This window comes from Cynocephalus volans, chromosome 2 (assembly GCF_027409185.1).
Source record: "Cynocephalus volans isolate mCynVol1 chromosome 2, mCynVol1.pri, whole genome shotgun sequence".
Taxonomy (NCBI): Eukaryota; Metazoa; Chordata; class Mammalia; order Dermoptera; family Cynocephalidae; genus Cynocephalus; species Cynocephalus volans.
This window is the reverse complement of record NC_084461.1, coordinates 67,856,017-67,879,798: the sequence shown is the minus strand read 5'-3', so window position 1 is coordinate 67,879,798 and position 23,782 is coordinate 67,856,017. Positions and strand designations below refer to the sequence as shown.

Sequence of the window (23,782 nt, the reverse complement as noted above, 5' to 3'; positions counted from 1 at the left end):
AAGTCTCAGCAAGATATTTTGTAGATATAGAATAGATGATTCTAATATACATATAAAGAAAGGCAAAGGTACTAGAATAGCTAAAACAATTTTGAAAAGAAAGATTAATTGGGAGGAATTACTCTGCCTGGTTTCAAGATTTATACAGAAATCAAGACTGTGTGGTATTGGCAGAGAGACAGATATAGAGAGCAATAGAACAGAGTAGAGAACCCAGAAATAGCCTCACACAGTATAGATAGCCAGCTGATACTGACAAGGGTGGAAAAGCAATTCAATGGAGGAAGAATCGTCTTCAACAAATGGTGCGGAAGCAATTGGAAATTCATAGGCAAAACAATGAACTTCGACTTAAACCTCATACCTATTGAAAATTAACTCAAAATGAACTGTAAATTTAAATGTAAAACACAAACTGTAAACATTTAAAAGAAAAACTTTTAGGAAAAAATCTTTGGGATCTAGGACTTGGTGAAGAGTTTTTAGGCATGATGCCAAAAGCATATGAGAAAAAAACCAAGTTGGACTTCATCAAAATAAAAAAACAAAACAAAACCACCACCAAATTTTTGCTTTGTTAAGAGGATGAAAAGAGCACAGTGGTGTGTTGGACTTGCAGAGGGAAAGAACAGACCCAGTTGTGGGGGCAAAAGGGGTAGAGAGGGTTGGGGAGTGGATGGGCAGGGGACATGGATAATAATTGCAGTTTGAGGTGGTGGGTATGCTGATAGTATTGTTCTGATCACCACATCTTGGGTGCAGGTGCTCTGTGCCCCGTGAATATGTATAATCAATTTAAAAAATGAAAAGATGAAAAGACAAGCTACAGACTGGAAGAAAATATTTGCAAACCACATATCTGACAAAGGTCTCACATATACAATATATTTTAAAAAATCTGAAAACTTAAGAGTAAAAAGCCAAATAATCCAATTTAAAAATGGGCAAAAAACACGAACAGACATTTTATTTAAGAGAATATATGGATGGCAAATAAGCACACAAAAAGATGTTCAATAGTATTAGCCATTAGAGAAGTAATATTTAAATCCTCAATGAGATATCACTACATAGCTTTTAGAAAGAATAAAATAAAAAATAGTGAAAAAGCTAAACATGAAGCTATCATATAACCTAGAAATTGCATTCCCGGACATTTATCCCAGAAAAATAAAGACATGCTCACACAAAAACCTGTACACAAATGTTTATGGCAACTTTATTTGTAATAGCTACAAACTGGAAATGATCCTGATATCTTTCAAAGGGTAAATGGTCAAATTGTGGTACATTTATGCCATGGAATATATTCAGAAATAAAAAGGAACGAAGTATTGGAAAAAAATTATACTTGTAATCTGTGGCTTTTCAATGTCTATTGTAAAGAGCAAATGAGGTGCTTTTTCTTACTAAGGTCTTAACGTATAGTCTTGAAACTGCTTTATTTACCCTTGAAAATACTGTGACTTGGCAGATAAGATTCTAACAATTCAACCATTTTGAAAGCGAAGTTATTGTCAGGAATAAATTGTTTGAAAAGAAGTTTACATAAAGTTCTCTTTCAACCAGGTAAAAAGCAGATTTTAAAAATTACTATGGCTGCTACAAAATATTATATGCCGATGAATGTAGAATTAGTATGACCTCCACAAACTTTTCTATGGTATAAAGAACAAGTATAGGTTTTTAATAGGAATTTTAGTTCTTAATCCTAAGAAAATAATTTATAGAATTCTAGCCTGCCAGTGAATATTCATTCCCAGTCCAGATTTTCACTAGCAAGTTGTATGGTCTTGGGCAAATATCTTGACCTCACTTGGCTTCAGTTTCTTTGTCAAATAGGTAGATTGAAAAAAAGTGACAGGTGACTAAGAATCAATGATTCTACCCTAAGTAAAATTTCCATTAGTTTACTGTAATATATTATATTGTTTTATACGATATAATATATTGTATAAAATATACAATAAAAGCCTTTTTAAAAAGAATTCACATTTACATTATTTGGATTTCAATAAAAATATGAATTTAAGTGTCACAGAAACACAATTTTATTATACAAATAAGCATTTAAAGCAATTGCCAAATCTGGAGGCTCTGAATTCATAGGTATTTCTAGATGTTGGCTGATTAATAGGAGATTGCCTATTTTATTAGTAACTTAATTGGATTATAACAGTTTTTTAGAAACACTTTATCTTCATTATTGAAGCACACATCTTACAAAGTATAGAAATAAAATTTAAAAATATTTTATAGTTCTGGGCAGTTTTAAATAGAATAATATATGTATGCCTGGTTTTAACAAAGCACTTGAAAAGCCACTTCACAATAGAAGATACATAAAAGGCTAACAAGCACATGCAAAAATGTTCTGCATCACTGATCATTAGGGAAATAAAAACTAAATCCAAAATGAGATATTTCTACACATCCACTAGAATAACTAAAAGAAAAACAAACAAACAACAACAAAAAAAACAGACTGCCAACACCAAGAATTGAGAAGAATGTGAACTGGAACTCTTATACATTGTTTGTGAAAGTGTAAAATGGTACACCATTCTGAAAAACAGCCTAGCAATTTCTTACCATGTGATCCAGCCATTGCATTCCTAAGCATATACCCAAAAGAAACAAAAACATGTGTTCATATCCATACAAAGACTTGTATCTGGATGTTCATAGTGGCTGAATTCATAATAGCCCCAAACTGCAGAGGGGGAGAGGGAGAGGGGTGAGAGAGGGAGAGGCAGCGCCAGGGTCTTTTTAAACAACCAGCTCTCAGGGGAACTTACAGAGAGAGAACTCACTCATTCATCTCCACTCCCCAAGGGAGAGCATTAATCCATTCATGAGAGATCTGCCCCCATGACTCAATCAGTTTCCAACACTGCCACAATCAGGATCAAATTTCCACATGAGTTTTGGAGGGGACAACACATCCAAACTCCATCATTCCACCCCTGGCCCCTCCCAACTCATGTCCCTCTCACATACAAAATACAAGTATTCCATCCCAACAGTCCCAAAAGTCTTAGCTTGTTCCACCACCAACTTAAAAGTCCAAAGTCTCATCTGAGACCAAAAGCACAAGTCCTTCCAGTTGTGGACCTGAAAAACAAAATCAAATTTATCTACTGCCACGCTACAACAGTGGAACAGACATTGGGTATACACGAACCTAATCTATATTGACAGAAATGAGATTAGTAATTGCCTGGGACGGGGAGTGGGAAAGGTTCACTGGAAAGAGGCATGAAGGAACTTTCTGTGGTAATGGAAATGTACTATATCTTAACTGTGGTGATGATGGTTACACAATACTGTACATTTAAAATAGGGGTGTTTTGTTTTATGTAAATTATAGCTCAGTAAGATTGATAAAAATAAACACAGTAATTATCACAGTAGACTATGTGTCTTTACAATATTTGAAAAGCACAAAAAAGACTTAAAATATTCTGAAATTAAGTAGAAAAAAGTATTGAAAATTATTGGCAAGTATTTTATTCATTAACCAGAGCCAACAACTGGATTCAGCTTCCATGACAAACAGCCCAGTGAAAACATTTAAAGAGAAGCCAAATATTATGTGGCAACAAAATAAGAGTATAAAAATGCTTTCTAACAAAGTAAAGCTCCTATTTTGGTAATAAATGCATGAATTCAGAAGACTCCGAGGCAGATAATAGAACTAATGATTGGAGGTCAGCTAAAAAATTAGATTGTTGACTAGCTGCTTTTCATAAATAAGATTGTACTAGGTAAATGGAAGATACCATTAAAGCTATAATGCTTCCCTTGAAAATACTCACATCCTAATATAAAGAAGGTCATAAGCACATTTGAATGTATGCCTATGTTAGAGGTTTTAATGTACCCTTTTAAAAACAATTTTTGCCAATAAACCCAATGTTCAGAAAACACTATTGGAAAATCTAAATGTGACTGTAAGTGATATTGACATATTTGGAATATAGTGACTGGTAAAAATTACCATTCTCTTTTATTTTCCTCCAAGGATTCTCCCTTAAAAAAATTGACTTTAAAGATATGTTAAAGTATTGGATAGTATTGTACTGTTGATGGAAATATATAAAAAAACAACTAAAAATGCTAAATAGTAAAGTAAAAATGATTTCACAAATATTATATTCATTTAAGATATGTAAAACTTTAGGTGGTTAGTCTTATTAAAGTTCTTAAAGTTCTTAGATTTCTAAGAATTTTCTTTTGATTAGTTAGATGTTATAATTGGTATCCACCCAAAGTTCTGACAAAAGATGTCAAAAACATCTCTCCATGCTGAATACACATGTAAATTTAATTTATTTCAATTTCTATATTATTACTTTTCATAATTATATCCCAATTTAGCCATTCCTTACTGACGTAATTTAGATTTCTCCCCCACACTATTACAATGTTGCAAAGAATATTCTTATGTATGTCTACTTTTGCTCATGTGCAAGAATCTCTCTAGGGTTTGTAAGAAGAAGTAGAATTTCTGGGCTGTAAGATTAATGTATTTTCTCTTTTTTTCCTTTAATTTTTTACTGTGAAATTAATCAAACACACAAAGGATACTATATGATGCCTATGCATCATTTTAAAAGTATTTCTTCAAGACTTATCAGTGTATCTACTACCCTGCTTAATAATAATTGGGTTATAAAGGAAATCTTAAAAAATTTTTTTAAAAATTAAAATAAATGATAATGAAATCACTTCCTATCAACATTTGTGATCCACAAATCACAAGCAGTATCCACTGTGGTATATACAAGGAAATTTGTAGAATTTGTTTATTTATTTATTTATTTATTTATTTATTTATTTATTTATTTGCAGCTGGCTGATGTGGGGATACAAACCCTTGACCTTGGAGTAGCTTTTAATATGTTCTTGAGGAAACAAAACAATTTAAAAGTAAAAACGCTAAGCATTCAACTCAAGAAATTGAAAAAGTACTAAAATTCATACGGAATCTCAAGGAACCTCAAATAGCCAAAACAATCTTAAAAAAAAAAAAGTTGGAGGACTAACACTACCTGATTTCAAAACATACTTCAAAGTAACAGTAATCAAGACAGTGTGGTACTGGTATAAAGACAGACATATAGGCCAATGGAACAGAATAGAGAGCTCAGACATATATCCTTGCACATATGGTATATGGTCTTTGACAAGGGAGCTAAGATGACACAATGAGGAAAAGACAATCTCTTCAATAAATGGTGTTGGGAAAACTGGATGTCTATATGCAAAGGAATAAAGTTGGAGCCTTACCTTACACCATATACAAAAATTAAGTCAAAATGTATTAAAAATCTAAATGTAAGATCTAAAACTGTAAAACTCCTAGAAGAAAATATAAAGAGAAAACTTCAGAATATTGGATTTGGCAATGATTTCATGGATATGACACCAAAAGCACAGGCAACAAAAGCAAACATAGACAAATTGGACTATGTCAAACTTAAAAACTTCTGTGCATCACAGGAAACAATTAATAGAGTGAAAAGTCAACCTATGGAATGAGAGAAAATACTTGCAATTCATGTATCTGATAAGGGGTTAATACCCAGAATATATAAGGAACTGCTATAACTCAACACCACCAACAGAAAGTAACCTGATTAAAAATTGGGCAAAGGAACTGAATACACAATTCTCCAAAGATGATATAAAAATGGCCAACTAGCATAAGAAAAGATGTTCAACATCACTAATCATAGAAGAAATGCAAGTCAAAACCACTGAGACATATCACTTCACATGGATTATGAAGGCCACTATCAAAAGAACGGAAAATAATGTGTTGACAAGAATGCAGATAAATTGCACTGTAGGTGGAAATGTAAAATGGTGCAGCCATGATGGAAAAAAGTATGGAGGATCCTCAAAAAATTAAAAATAGAACTACCATATGATCCAGCAATTTCACTTCTGGGTATGTCTCCAAAATAATTCAAAGCTGGATCTTGAAGAGATATTTGCATATCCGTGTTCATTGCAGCATTATACCCCATAGCCAAGAGGTAGAAGCAACCCAAATGTCCATTGATTGATGAATGGATTAAGAATATGTGGTAGACACATGCAACGGAGTATTATGCAGCCTTAAAAACAGAAGAAAATCTTGCAATATGTAAGAACATGGATGAACCTGAAGGACATTATACTAAGTGAAGTAAGCCAGTCACAAAAGGACAAATAATGTATAATTCCACTCACATGAAGTATCTAACGTAGTCAAAATAATAGAGACAGAAAGTAGAAAGGAGGTTACCAAGTGCCAGGGAGAGAAAAGAAGGAGAATTAGTATTTAATTGGTAGAGAATGTGAGTTTTGCAAGATGAAAAAGTTGTTGAGGTCTGCTGCACAACAATATGAATATACTTAACACTACTAAACTGTACACTTAAAGATGGTTAAGATGGTAAGGTGCTATGAATTTTTTTTACAAGAAAAAAATTGAAAAAGTACAACAAACCAACTAAAAGTAAAAGGAAATCAAGATAAGGACAGAAATCATTGAAATTGAATACTGAAAATAATAAAGATTAACAAAACCAAAATCTGGGTTTTGGAAAAGATTGATAAGATAGACCGAGACAAAGAGGAAACACACAAATAAACAAAATGGGGTATTTTTTCCAGAAAAGTATGAAGACCACTGAGCAGTATTTTTCTCTTAAATTAAAATTTAATCCTTAAAATCAAACTGATTGCACATATCAGCATCTAGTTCCTCATAAACTAAAGCTTTATAACAGACAAGTGCCAACCAAAATGATGTATGCTTCCCTGTGAAAGATTTAATTAAATATGGATTAGCAGCTAGTGGTTTCTTCTGAAAGAGTGTGTAGTTGTTAGAAAAGAAAATCACTCAACTGACTGTGACACTCCAAAGATGAATCTTTGCCTGAGGCCTTTACTTATGATAAGAAATATTTTAAAAATTATTTTCTACATTGATCAGGTTTGTAGAAGTTATAATAATAATAATAATAGTATAATCATGTAATGATGATGATGATAAACCTACTCCTCTACTTCACTTTAATCCAGGATATCAGTCTCCTTTACGTAATACTTATCTTTCTTTTTACTTGCAACACATCAATGACCCCAACTTTTGCACACCTTGTGTGACATGATTATTTGCTGTTATTTCCTTACTTTCTGTTCATGCTTGTTTCTGATTAGTTTCTAATTTTCTGATTTAATACATTCTTACTTCTCAGAGAGCAATAAAACCTCAGCTGAGAGAGCCAGAGAATCTTTGAGCCATTGGTCCTTAGTCCAAAAGAAAGTTACTGGGCTGGCCAGTTAGCTCACTTGGTTAGAGCATGATGCTGCTAACACCAAGATCAAGGCTTCAGATCCCTCTTATCAGCCAGCTGCCAAAACCAAAACCAACCAAAGAAACAAACAGAAAAACACCAAACAAACAAAAAAACAAACAAAAAACTTAAAAGAAAGTTATTATCTCCATCTTGTAAAAGAAACAATTAGGACCCAGACAAGTTAGGACTTAGATTACCTTCCTATTTGTACAATGCTTCTTCCATGATGCTATCCCTATTTTTTAAAATATAAATTTTCTATATTTTTCTTACTGGAAAGGTTGAAAAGGGCTCAGAAAGAATAGACATGCAGAAAGGACTCAAAAACATCCATAATCACAGAATCCATGGATAATTAACTGAAATGTCATGATAAATTCCTCTTTCTGGATCAATTCCAGATAAATTAAAGAAATAAATGTGAAAGGCAAGAATTAAAAAGACCTTACAAGACTTTTATTTATGATATAGGAAAGGATTTCATAAACAAACATAAGAACCATAATGAAAAGGGAGAAGGGCTACGTTAAAATTAAGAACTTCTTTCATCAAAGCACACCACAAAGAAAGTAAAAAAGTCTAGCCATAGAGTGGAAGACAATGTTTGCAACTCATATAACCATCACAGGAATAGTGTTCAAAGTGTATAAAGAACTCCTATAAATCAATACTATGAAGCAAATGACAGGCACTTCATGAAAAAGGAAATTTAAGTGGCCGAGAAACATATAAAAATTTGGCTAGGGCTGGCTGGTTAGCTCAGTTTGTTAGAGAACAGCTTTGTAACACCAAGCTCAAGGGTTTAGATCCCTGAACCAGCCACCAAAATAAATAAATAAATAAATAAAAAATAAAAAAGTTGGCTAAACTCAGTAATCAAGGAGGTGCAAATTAAAGCCATCACGAGGAACTATTACACAACCACCAAATTAAGGTGTTTGACATCATTGGTCACCGGTGATCCAGAAAAAGAAGTACAAAAATACCAAATTTTGTTGAAACTATAGAAAAATGAAACACTCTTACATTGATGAATGGAATGTAAATCAGTACAACTACCTTAGAAAACACCTTAACATGACCTGGGTGGTAGTTAAATGGGTTTAATTTTTAATTATTTGTTAAGCTATATGTATATGTTTTATGCATTTTTCTGTACATTTATTATATTTCACAGTTACCTTGAAGTTTAAAAGTAGAAAATATTTCTTTACTTTGACCTAAATGGAAACCAAATTTTAAAAATATAATTTTTGGCTCATGGAATATATTTTAAAGGGAAAATAAAGTGCTTGTTCATACTAAAATATTAATATTATCAAGAACTATTTCTTTTTAAAAAAGTCTGTGGAACTTCTATGGCTTGATGGAAAGAACTTTATAGAGATCCTAGTACTTTGAAATCAAGAATCTCTAGTTCATCACTATGAATAATTTACTGAGAAAAATTTATTTGACATACAACTTCGTATGGATTTTCTCTTCCTCCTAGGAGGATTATCTAAACAAAAAAGATTTTTTTGTTTTTTGTTTTTTAATTCCTATTACTGTTGGACAGGAGTAACTGATGATGGGAATAGACAGCTATTGGATTACCCTCAGGTATGAGAAAATATAGTGTTAGTGAACACTGGACTAGATGAGCATGCCCAGGGACGCAGGCAGGAGACATGGGCACCCTCTCCTGTGCACCACAAGGCAGAAACATGCCCAGCAACCCAGAGCATGCCACAAACACCACTTCCATGTGGGTGATCCACAACAGCCACTGCCTCCCACTCAACCGCATTGACACAAGGAGAGTCACTAGTGGAGTCCAGAAAAACAGGAGAAAGTCTCTCTCCTCAAAGCCCACTTGAGAGTAATAGAAGAAGCAACTGCTCTACCAGATAACCAGGCATCAATGTAGAGATACTAGAAATATGAAAAAGTAAGAAAATATGACACCACCAAAGGAATAGAGTAATTCTCAAGTAACAGATCCTATAGAGGAGGAAACCCTTCAAATGACTGAAAAGGAATTCTGAACAAACTTAAAGAAAGTCAATGAGATAGGAGAAGACTCAGTTAGACAACACAATGAAATGAGAAAATATATTCAGGATATGAAGGAGGAAGTTTACAAAGAGATTAATACCTTTAAAAAGAATGTAGTAGAACTCATGGAACTGAAGGATTTGTTCAACCAAATAAAAAACACAACAGAGAGCTTAAGCAGCAGGTTAGAGTAAGCAGAAGAAAGAATTTCTGGTCTGGAAGATAGCCTTTTCAAAATAACTCAGGCAGATGAAGAAAGGAAAAAAGAATTTTTAAAAAATGAAGAAATATTTCTTTCTTTTTTTTTTTTTTTTTTTTTTTGACCAGTAAGGGGATCACAACTCTTCACATGGTGTGGTCTGCACCATGCTCAGCCAGTGAGCACACCAGCCATTCCTATATAGGATCCAAACCCACGGCAGGAGCACCACTGTGCTCCCAGTGCCGCACTCTCCTGAGTGAGCCACGGGGCTAGCCCGTGGCTCACTCGGGAGACTGTGGTGCTGATAACACCAAGGCCATGGGTTCGGATCCCATATAGGGATGGCCAGTTAGCTCACTGGGTGAGCCTGGTGCTGACAACACCAAGTCAAGGGTTAAGATCCCCTTACCGGTCATCTTAAAAAAAAAAAATAATAATAAATAAATTAAAAATAATAAAAAAATGAAGAAAATTTAAGAAAGCTAGCAGGCAAGTGCACAAACATCCAAATCAGGGATGTTCCAGAAGGGGAGGAGAAAGGAAAAGGCATCAAAAACCTATTTAACAAAGTAACAGAAAACTTCCCAGTATATAGAGAGACATAGACCTTTAGATCCAGGAGGCCCAAAGATTCCCAAACAGATTCAATCCAAAAGGACCCTCTCCAAGACACATACATTATAATCAAACTGGCAAAGCTCAAAGACAAAGAAAGAATCCTGAGAACAGCAAGAGAAAAGCATCAAGTCACCTATAAGGGAGCCCCAACAGACTAACAGCAGACTTCTCAACTGAAACTCTACAGATCAGAAGAAAATGGGATGATATATTCAAAATACTAAAAGAAAAACACTCCCAGCCAAGAATACTATTCCTAGCAAGGCTATCCTTCAGAAATGTGGGATAAATAGCATATTTTCCAGACAAACAAAAACTTCAGGAGTTCACCACCACACAACCAGCCCTGCAAGAAATCCTCAAGGGAGTCCTTCATCTGGAATCCAAAAAATGATAATCACTAACAATGAATATACAAGGAAGAACAAAACCCACTGGTAGAACAAAAATGAAAATGAGAAAGATAAGGAAACTAAAATTTATCACCTCAAAAAACCAACAAACATCAAAGACAATCAATAAAAGGGGAAGAAAAAGACAAAAGATATTGAAGGCATCCAAACAAAAATTGATAAAAAGCCTGGAGTAAGACAATACCTTTCAACAACAACCCTAAATATAAATGGATTAAACTCCCCACTCAAAAGACACAGATTGACTGATTGGATTAAAAGCTACACCCAACTATATGCTGTCTTCAAGAGACTCACTTCATCTGTAAAGATACACACAAACTAATAGTGAAGGGATGGAAAAAGTTATACCATGCAAATGGAAACCAAAAATGAGCAGGTGTAGCTATTCTTATATTTGGTAAAGTATACTTTAAACCAAAAACCATAAAAAGGCACAGAAGGCCACTATATAATGATAAAGGGATCTAACCAGCAAGAAGATATAACAATCATAAATATATATGCACCCAACACCAAAGCACTTAGATGTATAATGCAAACACTATTAGACCTAATAATAGATGGGGATCTGCATTGGACAGATCATCTAGGCAACAAATCAACAGAGAAACATAGCATTTAAACTTCACTTTAGACCAATTGGAACTAGCAGATATCTACAAAACATTTCATCTAACAACTACAGAATATACATTTTCTCATAAGCACAAAGACCACATGTTAAGTCACAAATCAATTCTCAACAAATCTTAAGAAATTGAAATAATTTCAAGTATTTTTTCAGATCACAATGGACTAAAACTAGAAATCAATAACAAGCAAAACTCTGGAAACTATACAAACACATGGAAATTAAACAATTTGCTCCTGAACAACTTGTGAGTCCAAGAAGAAATTAAAAAGAAAATCAAAAAAATTCTTGAAACTAATGAAAATAATAATAAACATCATATCTAAACCTGTGGGATACTACAAAAGCAGTACTAAGAGGGAAGTTTATTGCAGTAAATGCTTACATCAAAAGAATAGAAAGATCTCAAATAAACAACCTAACACAACATCTCAAAGAACTAGAAAAACAAGAAAAATCTAATCCTAAAATTAGTAGAAAGAAAGAAATAATTAAGATCAGAGCAGAACTGAAAGAAATAGAAACCCCCAAAAATGATACAAAAGATCAATGAAACAAAAAGTTGGCTTATTGAGAAGATAAACAAAATTGACAAACCATTAGCTAGGTTAACAAAAAAAAAAAAAAAAAAAAAAAGAAGAGACAAGACCCAAATAACAAAAATCAGAAATGAAAAAAGGAGACATTAGAACTGATTCAACAGAAATTCAAAGAATCATTAGAGACTATTATAAACAACTACACATGAGCAAATTTGAAAACCTGCAGGAAATGGATAAATTTCTTGACACTTACAAACCACAAAGATGAAACAAGGAGAAATAGGAAACCTGAACAGACTGATAATAAGCAACATGATTGAAGCAGTAATCAGCAGTCTCCCAACAAAAAAAAGCCCAGGACCAGATGGCTTTACTGCTGAATTCTACCAAACCTTTAAAGAGGAATTAACACCAATTCTCTTCAAACTATTCCAAAAACTTGAAACAGAGGCCATTCCCCCAAACTCATCCTATGAGACCAGCATCGCCATGATACAAAACCACACAATGACAAAACAAAAAAGAAAACTACATGACAATATCTCTGATGAACATGCATGCAAAAATCCTCAACAAAATATTAGTAATCAGAATACAGCAACACATCAAAAAATTATACACCATGATCAAGGGGGATTCATCCCAGGGATGCAGGGATGGTTCAACATATACAAGTCAATAAATGTGATACACCACATCAACAAAATCAAGGACAAAAACCATATGATTATTTCAACAAATACAGAAAAAGCATTTGACAAAATTCAACATCCCTTCATGATAAACAACCAAATTAGGTAAACAGCAAATTAGGTATAGAAAGAAGGTATCTCAACACAATAAAAGACATAAATAACAAACCCACTGCCAATATCATCCTGACTGGGAAAAAGCTTACAGCTGTTTTTACAGAACAGGAACAAGACAAGGATGCCCACTCTTACCACTTCTATTTAACATGGTATTGGAAGTAATAGCCAGAGTAATTAGGCAAGAGAAAGAAATAAAGTGTATCCAGATTGGAAATGATGAAGTTAAACTGTCCCAATTTCCAGATGACATGATCCTATGTATAGAGAAACCTAAAGACTCTACCAGAAAACCCTTAGAGCTGATAAACAATTTCAGTAAAGTTGCAGGATACAAAATCAACACACAAAATCACTAATGGTGTAAAGTCCAGTAATGAATTAGCAGAAGAGCTGGCCCATGGCTTGCTTGGGAGAGTGTGGTGATGATAACACCAAGGCCATGAGTTTGAATCCCTATATAAGGATGGCCAGTTAGCTCACTTGGGAGAGTGCAGTGCTGACAACACCAACTCAAGGGTTAAGATCCCCTTACCAGTCATCTTAAAAAAAAAAAAAAGAATTAGCAGAAAAAGAAATCAAGAAAGCCTGCCCATTTACAACAGTCACCAAAAAAATAAAATACCTAGGAATTTAGTTAACAAAGAGGCAAAAGATCTCTATGATGAGTACTTCAAATTACTGCTGAAAGAAATTAAAGAGGGCACAAAAAGATCAAAGACATTCCATGCTCTTGGATTGGAAGAATAAACATTGTGAAAATGTCCATACTACCCAAAGCAATCTACAGATTCAATGCAATCTCTATCAAAATACCAATGGCATTCTTCACAGAAATAGAAAAAATATGGAACAACATATTTAACAACAATATATAACATATATATAACAACAATTTGTTATATGGAACAACAAAAGATCCCTAATAGCCAGAGCAATCCTGAGCAAAAAAAAAAAAAAAAAAAAAAACAAAGCTGGAGACATAACACTACCTGTCTTCAAATTATATTATAAAGCTATAGTAACCAAAACAGCATGGTACGGTACTGGCATAAAAGCAGACACTCAGAGTAATGGAAAAGAATAGAGAACCCAGAAATGAAACCATGTACTTACAGCCAACTGATCTTTGACAAAGGCACAAAAACATACATTGGGGAAAAGACTACCTCTTTCAACAAATGGTGCTGGGAACACTGGACATACATATGTAGAAGAATGAAACTAGATTGTACCTCTTACCATATACCAAAATTAACTCAAAATGGATTAAAGAATTAAGTATAAGACCTGAAACTATAAAACTCCTAAAAGAAAACATAGGGGAAACACTTCAGGAAGTAGGACTGGGCAAAGACTTTATGAGTAGGATCCTAAAAGCACAGGCAACAAAAGAAAAAATGAACAAATGGGATTGTATCAAACTAAAAAGCTTCTGCACAGCAAAAGAAACAATTAACAGAGCAAAAAGACAACCTACAGAAGGGGAGAAAATATTTGCAAACTATGCATCTGACAAGGGATTAATATCCAGAATATATAAGGCACTCAAACAACTTAACAGCAGAAAAATGAGTAACTCAATTAAAAAATGGGCAAAGGACCTAAATACGCATTTCTCAATGGTATTTCTCAATGGTATCAAACAACTTAACAGCAAAAAAACAAGTAACCCAATTAAAAAATGGGCAAAGGACCTAAATATGCATCTCTCAATGGTAAATATGCATTTCTCAATGGAAGGTATACAAATGGCCAGTAGACACATGTAAAAATGCTCAACATTACTAAGCATCAGGGAAATACAAATCAAAACCACACTGAGATATCATCTCATGTCAGACTGGCCAGTATCAAAAAGACAGAGAATAACAAATGCTGATGAGAATGCAGAGAAAGAGGAACCCTCCTACACTGTTGGTGGGACTGTAAATTAGTGCAGCCGTTATGGAAAACAGTATAGGTGTTTCTCAAACTATAGATAGAACTGCCTTAAGATCTAGCAATCCTACTGCTGGGTATATACCCACAAGGAATGGAAATCATCATGTTGAAGGGATACCTGCACTCCCATGTTCATCGCAGCTCTATTTAAAATAGCCAAGATATGGAACCAACCTAATATCTATTGACAGAAACTGGATAAGGAAAATGTGGTATATACATAAACACAATGGAATACTACTCTACCATAAAAAGGAATGAAATTCTGCCATTTGAAGTAACATGGATGAACTCAGAGAAAATTACATTAAGTGAACTAAGCCAGGCCCAGAAAGAGAAATACTGTATGTCCTTACTCATAAGTGGGAGCTAAAAAAATAAAATAAAAATAGGAAGATCAACAATCACAATAATTCCTTGAACTTTCAAAAGGATAGAATGGAACTGAGGCCACCAGAAGAAGGAAAAGGAGAGAGGGAGGGGGGCTGGTGAGAAATTGGTAATGGGCCACAAAAAATGAATATATCATGTGATGATAAATATAGTAATTATCTTGACTTGAGCATTACTTATTGCACACAGTTATTGATATTCAATTTTGTATCCTACATATTTGTACAATCAATTATGTTTCAATTAAAAAAATAAAAATAACAATAACAAAATGATTTCATGATTGCCCTGCTTTCAAAGCAGAGTCACGTAGTGGAGTAATTCTATGCTGAAACAGAGATAATCCTGTGACCAGCTCACCCTTGTTGGCTCAAGTCAGATTAGCTAAGAGAGAGTGTGATTCTGTCAGAGAATATTGTCAAGCAATCTCAAGGTTCTTCCTATTCCTTTTAGCTTGACACTTTAGGTAACACGTGTGTTTATTAGGTTTATGAAATGATTAATTATGCAGTTATTAATTATAACAAGTTCTCTGTTGGGTGTTATTATTGAAAAAAAGATTTTGTAATTCAAAGATTAATTTTAAATAACCTTAAAAAATTTTTAATTTATATTTTATTTAAATTTATTATTTATAAAAGTAATAAAATAACTATTAGAAAATACAGATTATAACATCAACTATTCTTAGTACATAAATGGGCCTATAAGGGAATGAACACAAACCAAAATAGTCCTTCTCATAATAAGGATTACAATGTGATGATACTAGATTTCAGTGTCCGCTAGTATATGGCTTTTTTTTTTTTTTTTGACAGGTAAGGGGATCGCAACCCTCCGCATGGTGTCAAGTGTCGTCTGCACCACGCTCAGCCAGTGAGTGCACGGGCCATCCCCATATAGGATCCGAACCTGCAGCCTCAGTGCTACCAGTGCCGCACTCTCCCAAGTGAGCCACGTGGCCGGCCCCAGTATATGGCATTTAATTGTGTTTTTGAGCATAACAATATGGCATAGAAGACAAGAAATAAGTTGGAAATTGATGGTAATTTAGAAAAAAAAAAGAACACTGCAATAGTAGTTAATCAATGCTGAGTCGTTTTTTTTTTTTTTTTTTTTTTTTCTTTTCTCCAGCAGCTGGCTGGGACAGGGATCTGAACCCTTGACCTTGGTGTTATAACACAGTGCTCTAACTAACTGAGCTAACCAACCAGCCCGATCAATACTGATTCTTGTTCCAGACTTTTACTGATTTCACACCTTGGCTTCTGTTTCACTGTCTACAAGTGAGGGCCTAAAGATCCTTCCAGATATGAAATGCCATGATACCACTCCAAATAAATTTGGAAATAATTGAAGGAGTGTAGCAAATTATTATACATTAAGACCCACATGAATCACCTTTAAGAATGCCTTGGTTTTAGAATTTCTCATTCACATGTTTTGGAGTTGGATAAAAATACAAATACAACCTTGTGGTAGGAGTACAATTTCATTACATATAAAAAACATTAAAGCCAATGCCAAATTTAGAGGATCTGGTATAGCAGAGATTTCCTGCTATATTTAAAGCTTAATTAAAAATAATTTTTTAGCAACAATTTTGTTCTTGGTAACACAAACCATATACCTGCTAAAGAGTATAAATGAACTGCACAGTACTATATTAATCGAGATGGCTGGAAAATAAAATGGTGTGGATTTCACGGAAAGACAGATGGAAAGAAATGTGTGATACTTTCAGTACCCCCGATACTACTTGAAGTGTGGAAACCTCTTTTCCTTTTAGTAAGGGCTGTAACAGGAAAATGTTGGCTGGTAGATTATTTATAAAGTGAGACATATTCTGAACATGAGAAAGAAATGTTGGTTTATGGAGGAGAGAGCAGTAATTCAGGTTGTGTTTTCAGTACTTCTATCATATGAAAATCTCTTATACCCTATGCTACCTTCATAATAGAACCTGTGGTGGAGATTTGTGATTATCTTTGTCGGGTTTTTAATATTTATATTAATTTTGTCCTGATTGCACATGTGAGGTTTTTAGATCAGAGACAGATTGCTATGACATAATAATAATTATACTGGATCTCCTTTTTCCAGTTCTTACCCCTGGGGAGATGTGATGAGAGCCAGATGTGTCACCTTTCACGTAATGGGTTTGTACTGTAAGGAAGAAATTTTGAGAAAACGAATGTGGGCATTTATAATAGAGAAAGGCGGCTGTCCTTCTTCTAAAAGTAGGAAAAACAACAACTTCTGCTCCTGGAAGGCAAGATGGAAAGGATCCTGGGTTCTCACTCCAACCCTTTTAGAATGTAAATAAATCTTTCCAGGGGCCAGATAAATTAAGCATCTCCAGCTTTGCAGCCCAGAGCTGTCTCTGAGGTCCTAGGCTTCATTCCAACTTGAACTGTACACACACATCTCTGAAACTAGGTAAACATCTTGAGTTCTCACTATCTATACAGGTGTAAACAACCTTCCAGAGCTTGCTTTTAGTCCAGGTTCTCTAGTTTCCATAAAATTTGCTCTGAAAGCCCTAACTGTGCAGAAACACAAAAATATTTTCTCTACACCCCAGCCAACCCTAATTAATTCATCCTTCTGTCTGAGGACCTGGTTGCCCAGCAAAGGACCCCATTTCTCAATCACTTTCAGACAGATGTGGCCATGTACCTGAGTTTTCATCAATGGAAAATTTTACTTCTGGAGTGATGCTATGTGCACTCCAGTGTTAAAACCATGAACTACCTCTAGTTTGTGTGGTAAGCAACAGATGTTACATATTGCTGTGCTATTCCCAAAGCTTTAAAAATCTTGCAGTTTTCTTGTGAGTTCATTGTGGTACTGGGTTGCCTTGGTTTAGGAACTGGAGAATTAGCCACTTAACATGACAGATAAGAGACACTGACAGAATTTGTTCAGGCAATGCACAAGAACAAGCTAAAATACAAGTGTTAGGGCCAGCCCATGGCTCACTTGGGAGTGTGTGGTGCTGACAACACCAAGTCAAGGGTTAAGATCCCCTTACTGGTCATCTTAAAAAAAAAAAAAGTGTCTATATATATGTGTGTGTGTGTGTATGTGTGTAAATATATATATATATACACACACACACACACACACACACAAGAAGTGTTTTAGTTCCTCATTTCACTCACTTGTTGAGCACCTCCTTTGTGAAATTCCTGTTAGAAAATGTAATAGAACAAAGTCTAAGGCTAAAGGGGTCACTGAAGGGGCTAGTTGGTTAGCTCAGTTGCTCAGAGCATGGGGTTATAAGACCGAGCTCAGGGGTTTGGATCCCCATAATGGTCAGCCACCAAAAAAATAAAATAAAGGGATCACTCATTTTCTTCAGTGAGGAAAAATTGAGGATTAATTATGTGACCAAACAGGCTGTTCCAACAGATAGAATTTGGTGACAAATTATTTCACTCATTTCACCTTCATTCTTGAAGGATATTCTCATTGAGTAAAACAATTCTGGATTGACATTTCTTTCCTTTTAGTTCTTGAAAAATACTTCCTTTTAGCCTCTATGGTTTCTTTCTCCCTTTTTTTTTTTCCTTTTTGTTATCCTCTATGGTTTCTGATGAGAAATTCACTGTCATTTGGACCACTGCTTCCCTGTGTCTTAATCTTTTCTCCCTAGCTGCTTTCAAGATTTTTACTTTGTCTTTAGGTTTCCAAAATTTGATTAAAAGTGTCTTGAACTTCTTTGAGTATAAACCATTTGGAGTTCACTCATATTCCTGAATCTGTAGATCTATGCCTTTTATTAAATTTTCAGGAAAATTTCAACCATTATTTCTTTAAATACTTTTCAACCCATACTCTTTTCCTTTTCTTTTTGGATCTCTGTTGATCCCAATGTTAAATCTTTTGCTACACAAGTCCTTGAGACTTTTTTCCAGTCCATTTTCTCTGTTGTTCAGAATAAGTAATTTCTATGGTTCTATCACCAAATCTATGGAATCTTTTCTCTGATATCAACATTCTGCTGTCAAGCACATACAGTGAATTTACATTACTTAGCATTTTTTCAGTTCTACAATTTCTATTTATGTCTCCTTTATATCTTCTATTTTTTTGCTGATACTTTCTATTTTTTCATTTGTTTCATTTGATTGTAATTTGTCATTGAAGTATTTTTATAAAGACTTCTTTAAAATCTTTGCCAGATAATTCTAATATCTTTGTCATCCCATTGTTGGCATCTGCTAATTGTCTTTTCTCATTCAAGTTGAGATTTTCCTGATTCTTGATATGATGAGTGATTATTCTGTTATACCCTGTACATTTTGGGCATCATGGTATGAGACCCTGGGTCTTATTAAATCTTTTGTTTGAGTTGGCCTCTGCTGATGCTGTGCCAGCCAGGGAAAAGGTAGAAATCTAGGCTGCCCACGTGGCATCCATGGACATTCCACTCCACTGAGCAGGGTGAGGAGAAGACGGAAGAATACCTTGTTATCACCAGGTAGAGGGTGGAACTTCAGGCTCCCCATTATGCCTCCTGTTCACCATCCCAGAAGAGGGGAGAAGGAATGCCTCATTACCACCAGGAAAGTGTGAAAGTCTAAGCTCTCCACTCAGTATTTGCTAATTGGGATGGGGATGGAGATGTGGTTTTTTCCATGCAATTTGGCTGGATTAGGGCAGTTTTTGAAGAGGTTTCTGTCTTGCCAAACTGTCCCTTTCCTTATCTTTTGGCAAGAGAAAGCAGGCTTAATAGGGATCTTTTTTTTTTTTTGTCTACATGCATTGGCATTTTGGGGTTGTGGGCTCCACAAGCATACAGCTCAGGATATATGAGGCAAAAAGAAAACCCAGAGAACTTAACACCATGTTGTTCCTTAAGTATCAGGGTCCCTGGCCAGCCCACCACCTTCTCTCCACCTTTCAGAGTCTTCTTGTGCTTGTTTTGTACGTAACGTCCAGGGTTTTCAGCTTACTTAATGGGAAGAATAAGGGGAAATGCATCTGCTCCATTTTTTTCTGGAATCAGAAGTTCAGCTCCCCTAACTTAAGATATTGCTTTTTCCCCTGGGTAACTCTGTCCCCACCTAGAGGAACGGGAGGAATTTTCTAGTAAAGAACAAAACCTAGATACACCTCTATTCTTCTAAACAAGTTGAGTCCTTCCCCAAGGGCCTTGCTGCCCAATATGCCTACAGTTTCCTAGTTGAGGAGCAAGGGTAGAATACTAAGAGAAGTAGAGCCAGTGGGTAAGGAGATTTATGAGAAGAGAAAAACTATTTAGGGGTAGTTTATCAACTTTTTTTTTTTTTAACTCCACAACATCCCACCCTTCAGTGTGTGAGTATAATAGGAGAAGGAAACATTCATTTAGAAAAAGAGCTTTAGTCTGGGCAGTTAGCTCACTTAGTTAGAGTGTGGTGCTGTAACACCAAGGTCAAGGGTTTGGATCTCTGTACCAGCCAGCCACCAAAAAATGAACTAACTAACTAAATAAATAAAGAGAGAGAGAGAGAACTTTAAAAGGTCACAATTAAAGCATTACATACTTCCCCCCTCCCCCCTCAGAAATCCTCCCACCTCCAGGTGATGATTAAATAAAGAAAAAAAGTACTTTGTATTCTGGTTTTTATTTAAATTTTAGTTAATTGGACCTGTAACTTCTCACTCTTGTTTAACGTGTCATAGGATCTCTATCTAATAATGACAAAAAAACAAGAAGTTTGTAAAGGTGACCATTAAGGATAAAACTTACATAACTACTGAGGTAATGCATGATGTAAGTGTTAAATCTAAGTGTTAATCTCATTCTGTCTTTCCTGGTTGAACCAGCAGATCTACCCAAGGTTTGATGATTGATCATGCCTGAATTTGGATGTATTAGATGTAGTTTTTAAAATATTCACCTTTTCTTCTGCTTTTGGTATTTTCTATCTTAGGCTGCTGGATGGCCTCTTTTTCCCCATACGAGCTCTTCTTGCAATACGAGTATTGAACCAGTTATTACGAGCTTTCTTATTAAGACAAACATCCAGGCTTCTATAGAATCTGTCTTTTTTCTGAAATGTACCCTCCGTTTCTTGTATGCTCTGCTTATAATTTTCTGCTTTCTCTGCTTCTGATGGCTCCTGCTCTTTCTTGTTCTGTTCGTAGTTTACCTGAATTGGCTTCTCTTGCAGAGTCTGCTCTTTTTGATACCGGAGTTCCTTGAGAATCTCTACTCTCTGCTGTAGGATTTGGCATTCATTCTCCAGCAAAGCTGCAATCAGATGCAGCGAGTAGGTGTCAATTCTCAATATCCTCACCTGTTCCTCCAGCTCGTGCCTACCTGACACTTCATTATTTGGTTGGGTTTGGAAATAATCTCCACTATTTTCAAAAGTTTCTTGTACGTCTGTCTGCGATTTCTGATACAATTTTATTAGTTCACTGAGCTCAGTATGTTGTTTACTCCAGTGTTCTGCTTCCTGTAGTAACTGCTCCATGTTGTTTCTAAGTTTAATACTTTCTTCTTGAACAGGAAGGAATCCATATTTTGCTTTTTCCTCATTTAGTTGAGTTTCATTAGGAACTCTTTTTTCTTCTGAATGATTGACCACATCCTTTCTGAGAACTTTTACCATGTTCTTGGAATTCTGGTTTTCTAGATGTTTTCCAGACATCTCCTGTTTCTTTGCATTCTGTTCTTTCTCTGGGCCTAAACTAATAAGCAGGTTTTTCAATAGCATTTTATTTATTTTGCCTAGTTCTCTGATTTTTTCTTTAAGTTCTGACACATCCTCAGAAATATAGATTTCCTCAAAAGATTCTTTTGCTTCTGTGATCTTCTCTCCAAAACCTGCCACATCTTTAAGAATATCTTTAATTTCCTTTAAGAGATTTTCAAACTTCTGTGCACTCTCTTGTTCTGTTACTTGATGGCTACTATTCTTTGGGGATGGGAGAGAGTCCCAGCAGAGAGGGGGAAGTGATCCAATTTCGAATAAGGCAATGATAATCCTAGGGTCCAAAGACTCTTGATGAGCAGCAAGAGTAGGGTTAAGGGTTTGGGAGAGGGTCGGTATTTCAGCTGTGCTAGCAGGCCTGGCCATCAGGCCGTGAGGAAAGCAGAAAACCTTGGAGACTCCAGGAAGGACAGGTGACAGTCCTTTGTGCAAATGGGTGGAGAATGTGGAACCACACAGAAGTCCAAAGATAAGGACCGACACTGAGGAGATGAAGTTAGGCGGAAGGCAACATTTCAAATAGTCTGGGGGGAGGTGAGGGAAGGGGGAAAGGGGACCAGGAGCTGGGGCTCCATCTCTCTTCCTCTAGGCTTCTGGTGTTTATTCCCTGATCCTAGCAACCAGGCCTTTATTCTGTCACTGCACCATTGTGGCGTATCCCCAGCTTCTGTCTCCTTTGTATGACAATGGATCAAAATCAACCTTGAACTACCTCTACTCCTTACCCCAGAAAGATCTCTACAACAGTCCTTCTCTCCTTACTTTTCTAAGTTTTGATTCGTCTCATTTTTATCTCATCCCTACCCCCATGACCCCACCTAAAGGCATAGCTTAGAGAAGCCCTCCCAGGTGAGGCTCTGTATTAGCCCATTTCTGTTGCTTATAACAGAATACCCCAAACTGGGTAATTTATGAAGAAATAAAATTTATTTCTTATAGTTTGGGAAGCTGGAAAGTCCAGGGAACACCTGGTGAGGGGCTTTTTCTTGGTGGTGACTCTCCACAGCAGCTCAGGGATCACATGATGAGAATGGGCTGAGCAAGAGAGCTACCTTCTCACTCACCCTCCTTCTAAAGCCATCAGAACTGTGCCCATGACTCCATCAATGGACTAATCCGTTCACAAGGGCACAGTCCTCACAATCTAATCACCTCTGAAAGTCCCTACCTTTTAAATACCACGAAAGGATTTCCCACTCTCTTAGCACTGTTACAAGTTTCCCCTACATGAACTTTGGGGGGACATATTTGACCCACAGGAGGCCTCCATTCTTCACAGCACCTGGAGACCTTATTGCTCCCATTCTAGGAAAGATGCTACTATAAAAGAAAGTTATCCATACAAAATAGAACCCAAAAGGGATGCATCTTTTTGTGATTTTAGGGAAATGATGTCAGGAATCGCTCCATTCAAAAATATCCTACTGCAGTAAGACAAGACTCTCTGACTGGGTCTTTAACAATACAATTACAAATTGGGACTTTTCTTGGCTTTGAATACAGGCATCCTTTAAGCCAGGCTTAGTAAGCTTACTACTGAATCATGTACATCAAGTGATATAAAACTTTATTACTTTTCACAGTAATTTGTTAAAATGGCATAATCTACCTAAAGCATTTGAAACAGTTAAATCCTGTAGTGGGTTATACTTTTGTACTAAAGTTTATTAAACCTAGTGTATTCTTTTTTGTCTTTAGGAGTCAGGACATTGAGAATATTACGTTCAGCTGGCCTGTTAGCTCAGTTGTTTGGAGAATACTAAGTTCGGTCAAAGAAGTTTCCTTGTTTGACATCTTCTTGGCCTTCGAAATCTTGCTAGCAAGCACTTTACTAAATAGAAGTTTGCTTCCAATCTTAATGGAAAACTCAAACTCAATTTTTTTTTCCTTAGAGTAGAGAAATGTATTTTTTTCTTTCTCGCAGCTACCAACTCCCTTTGGCTTTTGTTTCCTTGGGCCTCTGGCTTATCCTTCTGCCAGCTGGGCTCAGGGCTCTCGTCACTGACCATCCACAGAGCGGCAGTGTTGGTCTTTTCACCCGCAGAAGGAGCACCTGTTCTAATTCCCACAATGACACCTCAAACACTAGCAATTTCCCGAATGCATTAATTCTGTCTCCTGAGGT

The 23,782-nt window shown here is 35.6% G+C and overlaps 1 protein-coding gene across 1 annotated transcript; it reads right to left on the bottom strand.

Annotated features, from left to right (window-relative positions):
- Positions 1-20,862: 20,862 nt before the first annotated feature.
- SPZ1 (spermatogenic leucine zipper 1) lies at positions 20,863-22,023 on the bottom strand. Its single transcript, XM_063084363.1, has one exon. It carries the CDS (start codon positions 22,021-22,023, stop codon positions 20,863-20,865), a length of 1,161 nt encoding a protein of 386 aa, XP_062940433.1.
- Between the last annotated feature and the right edge of the window lie 1,759 nt (positions 22,024-23,782).